At 33.4% G+C, this 11,428-nt stretch overlaps 1 protein-coding gene across 1 annotated transcript; it reads left to right on the forward strand.

Moving 5' to 3' along the window:
• The first annotated feature begins 6,590 nt into the window (after positions 1-6,590).
• LOC107015363 (40S ribosomal protein S18) lies at positions 6,591-8,946 on the forward strand. The gene is made up of 4 exons (XM_015215615.2): positions 6,591-6,724; positions 6,814-6,974; positions 8,202-8,390; positions 8,614-8,946. The coding sequence occupies exons 1-4, from the start codon at positions 6,722-6,724 to the stop codon at positions 8,717-8,719; spliced, it is 459 nt and encodes a 152-aa protein (XP_015071101.1). The 5' UTR covers positions 6,591-6,721; the 3' UTR covers positions 8,720-8,946.
• The last annotated feature ends 2,482 nt before the right edge of the window (positions 8,947-11,428 follow it).

Below are 11,428 nucleotides of genomic sequence, written 5' to 3' on the forward strand. Positions count from 1 at the left end.
ATAAGTGGCATTTGCCTTTGTAAATAAATCATCAATTACTAACCATCCATACATCTCTCTTTTCTTACAATTATGCAATATAGTCGATCCCCCTCCAAATTGGATGTTTGGTGTTCAAATTGATAGGTTGGGACCTTAACACCTATTTGGTCATGTTGAGGGTCGAACGTACGGGTACAAGTCCCCAAGGACCATCCTAAGAATCCTTGAGGAGAACCCAAGACTTGGCAACAAGTTGCCAAAAAGCAGTCCAAACCATGACCTCAACCAACGGCTAATAGATTAGTTGACGCCCCGTCGATTGGGGGCGTGGCTCCATACTTAGTTGTGAGAGATTAGCAACCACAAATGGAGGCTCTGACCAAAACGATGCTCATCAGGAAGGGCCGTCGATCAGACGATGCCAGTAGATGGGGTCCATCGATTAAGGCCTGCAATTCGGCCAAAGCAAGGGTGTTTTGGGAAATTCACCCAACGTCCTAATTAACTAGCGGATGGTTATTTTAGGGTTTTTAAGGTATTTTAAGTTAGTTTATAAGCCTAAACCTAATTTTAGACCTCACTTATCAAAACCTCCATCCAAAGAAAAGTTGTCTCTATTCCATTGAAGCTAGAACTCACGGTGAAGCTAGGATTGAAGATTTAGAGTGGTTTCTTCACCAAATTTCGTGGATTTTCTTCTAAATAAGGTATGGTATTCATCCTTGATTCTTCTCTCATTCAAGGAGCCAATCCAAAGGCTTTCCAAAGATGGTTTCAAATTCTAAACTCTTCTATTTCGAATTCTAAGCATGATTTCTTGTATCAAAAGGTTTTAATGGATGAATTATGATGTTTTCAATGTTAATTGATGAATTTATAATAAAAAACTCATGAGCCCATAATCATCCTAATTCTCTAATTTTGGATTATGGAGTGGGCTTGATGAATATGATTGGATATCATTGGAATTATGATTATACTTTGTCGTATTGTGATTATCTACTGCCAATTATGTCTAATTAAGATGATTTATTGGAGAATTGATTAAGGGTGATCAAGGCTTGGATGAAGGGTAAGTTCATCTCAATTGTTCTAGCCTTACTGAATTGATCTTGTGTTGTATGGTCCACTTATGGTGGCGGTGTTTACTTGATATATATGAACGTATATGTGAATTGTGATTATGACCTTGAAGGCATTGAATGTGAAGTAAAATGATGTTATGAAATATATGTATAGGGATTGTCTTATGAAGTTATGAATGTGTGTCTTGAAGATGCTAAGTCTAATTGAAGTATGATATGAATGCGAAGCATATTTGTGTGTGAATTATGATGAATGTAGTATGATCATGATTAGGAGCTAATGTTATGAATGATGTGGTTATGTGAATGGATTTCTTACATATACTCACACACAAAATGAATGAATGAGTGTAGCTAATGAAGATATAATGAATGAGAGTCTTGTGAGTTGAGACGTAGTGTCCAGTAGCAACCTCATTATTCCTAAGAGCTTTCCAAAGAATTAATGATAGGTTGGGGGTTGGATACTCTTCGTGAGTTGAGATATAGTACTCAAAAGTAACCCTTAGAGATTGGTACTCTTCGTGAGTTGAGAAGTAGTACTTGATAGAATCTCTTAACCTATAACTAATTAATGTAATGAATGTCTAGAACTCCATGGGGATTTATGCTTAGCACCGAGAGAATCTGAAAAAGGGGTGTATATTCTTCGTGAGTAGAGCTGTTGTATTCAATGTACCTGTTGATATTAGTATTCTTCGTGAATTGAGATGTAGTACTTAGAAGCAATCTCCTCATCCATTAACTATGCGCCCGCATGGGACTAGCTATTGCAGATCCAAGTAAAGGCTAAAGAATGGCCCTACCTTAGGCAAGTGAGGATCCCTCATCTGGTAGGGGTTAATACCGGGATTCCAAGTCAAGCTCTCATGGTCTATGTCGGTTAAAGCTATCCCCCACAAATGAAAGTAATGAACTAAGTCTTCTTAAGGGTGTACTACTTAGAGAAAGTGGTGGAGTGGGACGCCATCTATTCATTGCAAAAGTAGGCATTTGGAGGGAGTCTTGGTGTGTCTTGTAATGTTGATAATTGAATAAGTTACTATATGATGTTAATGAAGTAAGTTGACTTATGTCTAATGTTAATGAAGCATGTTTAATGTATGACTTGTATTAATGAAGCATGTTGATTATATGTCTAATGTTGAGGAAGGTTATGTAACGATTGAATGTGATGTTGTAGTTTCTATACGTCAATCCAATCTCGCTTCCATTCATCATCCATTCTGAGGAAAGATTCTTGAATAACAGGCTAAGAATATTCTTATAAGTCCTTGTGCCTAATTTAGGGTGATTTCTAGGGAGCACTAAGTGGAAGTAGTAGTATGGGATGCTCTTTCACATTGCAATAGTGTAACTTGGGAGTTGTCTTAGAGGAATGTCTTTATGTGAATACCTGAAATGCATAAATGTTTCTTCTAAGTAATGGATGTTGACATGTTAATGTGAGATGAAGTATCCTTGTCTTTGGTGGTCTTAAGAATCATCTATGTGTGTACTGAAGATGATATGAGCGGTCTCTTCATGTCTTACCTAGGTGAGTCTTAGGATAACTTTAGATGGAGGTTCTAAATGACTAATGAATGTCTTAATGAAAAATGGCTATGTGTTGAGAATAATGGAAGTATTACCTTGTATGATAATGATGACTTATATAATGTTTTGTACACTTGATTCATGAAGGCTTTCCAAAATAGCATGAAAGTATGTTTCAACTAAAATGTCATTTTTAAAGCATATTTTTTTGCATATTATCATACTTAGTATAATGTTTGTACTAACTCCATATTCTTCTATATTTCTAAAAGAATAGATGGAAGGCAAGTGAAGATTTCTAGAAGTTGAAACTTGAAAAGTAAAATTCTCTCAAGTCTCTTGGTACGTCCTCATATGTTCGAGGACGAGGATGTTATGTTCAGTTTTATTTCTATTAAAGACTTGTATAAGGCTTAGTATGTTTCTTTAAATGTAAAGGTGTCACGCACCGAGCCTACACCCTGTGCGGGACTGACACTCGATAACCATTGTTGTCCTCGAGCGGGCCCTTGGCCTGACTTACATAACTCAGCAAAAGACAACAATCACACTTAATAACAAAAAAACTTATCTCAATTGCATAACAAAATAAGCGGGAATGTCTTTAAGATTTAAACATTCAACTTGGCTAAAATTGACAACCCAAGTCTTTAACATATGTAAAGACTACTAAACTACTGTCTATGAAGCCTCTAAACCGACTGAGATGAATGTTGGGACAAACCCCACATCATTCTATTGAACTAAATAGAAAGCAATAAAAGATGTCATCTGGAGTGCAAGGATGCTCACCAACTGAAACTCCATGGAGTGCTCAACTAGATCAACAGTGCACTGGATGTCGATCCTCGTTACCTGCGTTTGCATCAAAATATGATGCACCTCAACTGACATCAGTACATTAAATGTATGAGTATGCGAGTTGGAATGCTAATACAACATAGGCTAGAAAGAGATTCTGAAAGAAACACTTACCTCGAATCTATTCAATTCATGAATACTTACTAAACTCATTTCATTATAAAGCAGATTTAAACGAATGCAGTATAAAGAAAAGTTGTTTACAAACATGATATAAACTATATGTGTATGCAAATATACAAAAAACTCTGAAATGTATGTAAAAACACTATGAACTGATGTATATGCAAATACAATAACTTCTATGGGAGTTTCTCTAACCGACAAACATCACATAAGAGTTATAGTGATGATACAACGATCTACCTCACGCTGTCAGCGCATCCTATACCGACCAAAGGTATAAGGCCTGAACTACTTAATGGATCCACTAGTCCACTGTGAAAAGGGTTCATCTAAAAAGTATGAACCTTTTCTACTCATGGCGGCTACATGGTTCATGGGGGCTGTGAGTTGTTTGAAATCTCCCCCATATCGGTGCTCAATACTACTCCCAAAATATGTTGTCTCTTATGTTTAAAAACATATTGATTATGTGGTTTTGAGATTAGTGCTCAAAATACTTAGCTTAAAGTTTGCTCTTTTAGAAAACTATATTTCTTTTCTGAAAACTTGCCCTTAGGCTCCTTGGAAATCAAAGTTTCCTTACTAGTTAAATGTTAAAACATTTCAAGTCTTCTTGGGAATACTTAGTCCCCTTATACCTTTGAAGAAAAGAACTTCAACTTCACTCTTTATTGAACTCAAAACTTAAGTCTTGATACAAAGTTAAAATGTTTGTAAAAGACTTATGAAAACATGAAATGACTCCTCTCATTTGACTCTTGATTTCTCTTAACTTTAATTCTTAACTGCTCTTGACTTGACTCTTAACTGATCCTTGAATTGAATTATGGATTCAAGAAATTAGATTTGTGTTTGGAAATATCTCATGATGTTTAGGAATGATTTTAGATAGCTAAACATGAGAAAAATCTCAAAATTTGGGGGTGGGTCCGCGACGCGGAGGCATGATTTAGTTTTTAATTCTGAAAACGTCTTTTGAGGCAGAACAACTCGTGTAATCTCCATGACGCAGAGCAAAATTTTTGATTCTGGGAACAGATTGCGTGGCGCATTTCTATGTTCAGATTTCGCTCGTCGAAATTTTTTCTTCGGTTTTCTTCCCTAATTCACCCAAACTTGATTCTTTTTCTTAAATCTCTTTTAGATACAGATACCCAACAAATGTACTTAAGAACCTAACCCGAAATGACTCTATAATGCGACGTAACGAATTCAAAAACTTCACAACTCAGACAATTCAAGAACAACACATGAATTCAAGAAAAAGGTATCAAAATATCAATATTCTAATAATTTTAGGATGAATCCAAACTGAAAAAATATGCTTGGCATGTAGGAGAACGATTCCAACGTGATGAGAGCTCCATATACCTGTTTGAAACAAGTTCCTTAGATAAAACACCAACGTTCTTGGTTGATCTTGATGATTTTGTCCTTTTTCCCTTCTTCTTTTCTCTTCCCTTTCTCCTTAGCTCTAGCGTGAAAATTCTAATTTTCTAAAACTGAGCAAGTTCAATATTAACCCATATTAAACTCTTAAAAATGGAATAAAATAATAGGGTAGCTAAAAGACCAAAATACCCTTAAAATACCGGATTGGACATGTTCTTAATTCGACAGTCCAACTTTTGATAGGCATATCTCCCTCATAAGATGTCGAAAATGCGCAAACTTAGCGGCGTTGGGAAGATCTCTTCAAGGGATTTACAACCATATAAAGAACTAACCATAACTCATCCTGAGCTAGAAGTTATGGCCGCTTGAAAATGAACAAAAACTCGCTTTACACTTAGAAAATTTTCCAGATTTTTCCTACTCTTTCCAAAAATAACTATTCTTAGTTTATTTGTTTAATCCTAGCTATTTTGGATTACGAGTTGTTACAAAAGGGTCGTGACCCTATGATATTAAGACATGTCTAAGTTGGGTTGTGATGATGAGACTTATTCCTTAGTTCTATAAAAGAGTTTCTTATTAGTTATGTTGTATAAGTTTTAATTCCGCACTACTTTTCATACTTATGTGATGAATGAAAGCTAAGACACTTATACCATATCACCGAGAGGTCGAGTACACCGTGTAACTTCTAGGGGGTGCTCCCCGGTCATTACAATGTGGTAAGGTCAAAATGATATGTCAATTCAATGTGACATTTAAAAAAATGAAAAATTAGTTGGATATGTCCAACATACCAACTAACGCCTATAAGGGCATATTTAAGCGAAAAGTTGGACGGCGAGGGCATGAGTGAGTCAAACTTTAAAGGGGGTGGGGGGTTAATCTAGACCATTTTGAATAGTTAGAACCATATTTGACCCTTTTCCCATAACTCAATAAAGTTCAGAAAATAGTTTTATTTTTATTAAAAAAATTACTGAAAAAAGAAAATTTGAGTGAAGAAGAAGAAAAGAAAAATGAAGGGGGAGGACTCAACTTAACGTGTGGATGAGGTGAGAGTACGAGGTGAAGAGGAAGAAAGAAAAAAAGAAAATGAAGAGAGAGATAACTTGAAATGAAGGATGGAAGACAATAGAATTTCAAATGAAATTAAAATAAGTTAAAAAGTAAAACAGAGAGAAAGAAAAATAAGGAGAATGAAAAAATGTTATATTTCAAATTAAATTAACACGTGTCATAAAATTATTAATATGTAATAATATTTGTTTTAAAAATTTGAGATTGATTGAAGAATGATGTAACAATATAAGTTTGAAATTGTTTGAGGGTTTAAAGAAAGCTCGCATACTTAATAGGTTTTTCTGAAAATTCAAAATAACTTAAATTTCACTTTATATCTTTTCTCTTATTGTAATTTTCCACAATTCTTTTGATATATTTTAGGAATCAATATTATAAAGGTAATCAAATAATAATTTTAGAAAAACAGTTTCGTTTATTATATATAATATTAAAAAAAAAACTTTTAATCAAAGGCAATTTTTTTTTCTTTTTAAATTCCAAATAATTTTGGTTAAATACTGCGAGCTGAGGTAATTGTAATTACGATATTACCCTATTTCATTTTATATAAAAAGGGAAAACTCTAATCCCCGCCTGTAGGGTTTTGGAGGTCCATATCTGTTGAAGAAGCCGCCGCCGCCGCAGAGAGGAAGATTCAGAAGAAGCTAGCAATGGTTTGACCAAACACCTACACTTTCTTCTCTTACTTTTATGATTAATGTTTTGAAATTAATTTGGTGTTTTTGTGTGTTGGTGATTTCAGTCGCTTGTTGCGAATGAAGAGTTTCAGCACATTCTTCGTGTGCAAAACACAAACGTCGATGGAAAGCAGAAGATCATGTTCGCATTGACCTCCATCAAAGGTATTGGCCGTCGTTTCGCCAACATTGCCTGCAAGAAAGCTGATATCGACATGAACAAGAGGTTAACCCTTTCAACTTGTATATTCCCAAATACCCTTACTGTTTCTATTTATCCTTTTAGTATACTGTCTCGGTCATATAATCATAGTATGCATTTCACTATTCGATTTATTGATTTGTCAGAGAAATAGAACTTTATTATTGTTTTTAGGTGTGTGCATGGTATCGTTTGCAGATATTAAATGGTGTATCATTTGTAGTTGTTTTTATCGTTCCTTAATGCACTCTGGTTGAGTGCAACTCCTGGGTTTTGATTCTCCATTAACCAATAGGCTCAGTGAGGATAAATTAGATGCAAAACTGTTCCTACTAGTTTGAGAACTGTTAATCTACAATTCAAATTCATTAACGAGGCAAAATCGTGGTCGTGATGCATGAATGAAGATTGTTGGGCCTGGATATTTGTCTATGGTGGAATTATGTGCTAGTCGAGAAAGATTGATTTGGCTTACTTAACTTGATTATATAGCTTGGTTGATGGTGTTTTTCTTCGGGACCATGGTTAGCTCTTCGTCTAAAGGACGGCTCCTTTCTGTTTTCCTACAAAACATATGACCGTCTCCACCTTTTTCTGGCAGTGATTATGAATAAGCCCTATCTTTGGTGTTCTCTTTTCTGTCCTAATTACATGCTCGGACAACTGGTTTTTCGACATTAACTGTTTTAAGCTGTGATTACAAGTTCAACTGAAACCATATTTTTTTTTGTTGCATTTTCTGGAAAAGAACAGTGTCAAGCTGATAGAAATTTTTTTCTTTGTTAGTCTTTTTTATAACTCCCTCTTTTTCACTTCAAGTGTCTTGCTTTTCTTTTCCGTTTCTTGTAAAAAGACCCCTCTTACTTTTGTGAACTCTTTCAAGTCCAACTTTCTACCGCATGTTTAAACCACAAGATTTAAAGGCTATCTTGGTGCATCATGCATATCTATAGTTCTTGACCACAAGTTCACAAATATCCCTTTTTTTCATAAGTTTTGTGCCTAGTCAAACTAAAGCATTTGAATTTAAATGGAGGGCCAATAAATGAAGCGGAGGAAAATTTTCTTTCAGCCTTGCGAGGTTTTATTGTTTGTAGTCTTTGTGATTTCTGTTTAGGTTGATTTATATCTGTAGTTTGTTGTGTACACGATGCTATTATCTGCCATATAAGGGTATTATGAGTTAACAACTCTGTAGTTTGTTCCCACTTTATATTTTATTTGAGTTCTTTTTGCTTCTCTTTTCTGTAGGGCTGGTGAACTCACTGCTGCAGAGCTTGACAGTGTCATGGTGGTTGTTGCCAATCCTCGTCAATTCAAAATCCCTGATTGGTTTTTGAACAGGCAGAAGGATTACAAGGATGGAAAGTTTTCACAAGTCACCTCTAATGCTCTTGACATGAAGCTTAGGGATGATCTGGAGCGCCTGAAAAAGATCAGGTAGTTTTCCACTCAATGCTTTTGCTGTTGAAATAATTCATTTAGCTTTTGATTAACAAAACAGAGAGAACACACAGCATTTTGCAAAGAAGGGAAACATATGGTCAAGAGTTGAAGTACCTTGTCAAAGAAGTAGTAGAGTAGAAGTAGTTTAAAACCTTCTTTATTTGTGCACTTCCTTTTTTTCTTATTTATTTATTAATTTATTCTCTGGTGATTGCAGGAATCATCGTGGTTTACGTCACTACTGGGGCCTCCGAGTTCGTGGTCAGCACACAAAGACCACTGGCCGCAGAGGAAAAACTGTTGGTGTGTCGAAAAAGCGATAATCTACTCGTCAGTTTCAGTTATGTTACATGCTTTCTTTTATGCGCTGCTGGCGATATATGTCTTAAGATGTTTGTTAGGGATTGTCTACTGGTTATGTTTAAAATTTCCCGTTGGTGGGTTATAGTTTAATTTCTTGTTTAGTGGCAAAAGGATTAGTTTGCTATATGATCAAGTTTTGCAGATTGTTCTTTAATTTTAAATTGAATGAGTAGTTTTTTGAATGCAATATTTTATTTTCATCTGTTTGAGTGAAAGATGTGTTTAGATAACTGTCTTAGGAAAGCCTAACGTTAATGCTTATGGCCCTGGAACTTAAATCAAAACCTTGAAGCATGTTTGCCTTTGGAGGGAGACTGCTTAGTGCTGGTATATATGCTGCTGTTCTTTACCTAAATGACTTGTGAATTGTTTTAGTAAATCTGAAATTTCTGAATAAGTTTGGTTTGACTAATGATTTATAGCATTAATATCAAAGAAATCATTCTTGCATGCCCAATGTGAAATCCCAGCATAGACTAGCTAAGTTCTTAGTCTCGAGTGAGATAAACACATTTCGTACATGTTTAATATACTTTTCGTTCACAAAACGCTTACCTTAACCAAAATTTTGTTTATATTTTCTAAGAAACTAACTTTCGTAACATTTTGTGAACTGAAGATTCTAGGTATATTTCATAAATATAGGTCTAATTTGGCATAGTATATATATATATATATATATATATATATATATATATGTAGTTCATAAATATGGGTCTAATTTTGCATAGTATGCAATTCATAACCGTCAATATGGATTAAGTTTGTTGGGCGAGCCTGACTTAACATGAAATTTAATAGGGCTGAATTAACATTTTTGGAGTCCATTTGAGAAAAATATTTTTTAACCTGACATGACTAAACTTGCTGATTTGTGGGACTTGAGAAATATATCGATAGGGCTGGCCTATGGGTCAATAAAAATTAATTAAAAAATATATAATATTATATTAAAATTTGAAATAAAATAGATTTCAAACTCATAACAATTAGGTTAATATTTATATCTAGATATTTATACTTTTACTTGAAAAAAACTTAATACTTTTACTTGAATATCATTTTTTTTTCATTTTATCACTTTTAATATATTTATAATGTACTTTTAATTCATATTACAAAAAGCAATTTATTATTTACATATAATACAAGTTTTATTGGTAGATAATACGTTTATCAAACATTTTAATACAAATATACAATTATAATACGATGTGTCAACTTCTTACCAAACAAGCATAATATATTTTTAAAAATAGTTATAATACATATATTTTTTTATTAATAGTTATGATACATATATATTGCATACTTAATTCACTTTTAATACATATTGCAAATTTAACATAGTATTGCTATAAACGGTAATAAATAAAAAATATTGCTAAAATCAATAATTATTTATTAAACGACATTCATCCAAGTAATTTTTCCTTTTAAAAAAGTATGTTAGCCCGACAAGTCTGTAGCCCACGTACTTGTGGGTTAAGACGACTATTTTTTGGCCCACATAAAAATGGGCTAGCCCGATCTAACTTGTAAAATGTCAAAATCTGTATGAATTAGCCCGAATGGGGTGAGTTAACCATATTGACTGCTCTAGTATGCGTAGTTGATTTCCCCTTTCCCCATATAAGGCAAATGGGTTGTTCCTTAAAAAGAGTAAAGTTTAAGAATAACTTATACTAAAAACATAATAAGATTCCTCTACTCTTAGCAATATGCTATAAGGAGAATAGAAGCGAGCAGGCTTGGGAGAGAGGAGAAATGCAAATTGTATTTGTATATATGCGGGATAATTATATATATGTAACTAGCATATATTTGTATCAATGAACACAATTATATTAACGAATATATCTTGTGTATTTATATATGTTTTGTATAATTCTATATATGTAACTAGTATGTATATGTATTAATGAATACAATTGTATTAAGGAATACAATCAGCATTAATGAATGAATTGTATCAACGCATACAATTGTATCAAGTTTAAGTGTATTGACAAAATATAATTTATATCAACAAATACAATTATATCAACGTTGTATTTCATAACAATTGTATATGTATTCATGTGTATTAAGTATTCATCTGTTGTCATGTGTATTTTGTATTTATATTTGTATTTGTTGGCTTTTGTATTTGTATTTGTTGCCTTACATGTATTTGCATTAATCCTTGTCATATGTCTTTGTATTCCGTATTTGGTATCACTGAAAATGATCTATATATTTGTATCACTAGTAAATTGAACCGCGCTTCGCGCAATATATTACTATTTCAAAAATAAATTCAAATAAATGATATTTTACTTAGACCCGCAACTTTTTCTTTTACATATCGAGAAATGATACCAAAAAATAAATCATTAAAATAACGTAAGACGCTATAAAAATAATTAAAATAAAAGATAATTATTTTTTGAATTGGATTTGCCTCGTCAAAAAGAAACAAATAACATTATTTATTTTTTAAAATCTATGTCCGAACACCTACTTAAAAGATACAAAGATGTTGAAATTGTAAATGGACTGTGCATATTTAAAATTGCATCTCGAATGAGATTGTAAGAATAATGTTTCACATCTACTTGACTCGTTACGTTCCTTCTTCCCCTTATTTACTATCACGTCAATTGCTCATTAAATCTTATTTTAAACAC

Source organism: Solanum pennellii, chromosome 3, assembly GCF_001406875.1.
Source record: "Solanum pennellii chromosome 3, SPENNV200".
In the NCBI taxonomy this organism is placed as follows: domain Eukaryota; kingdom Viridiplantae; phylum Streptophyta; class Magnoliopsida; order Solanales; family Solanaceae; genus Solanum; species Solanum pennellii.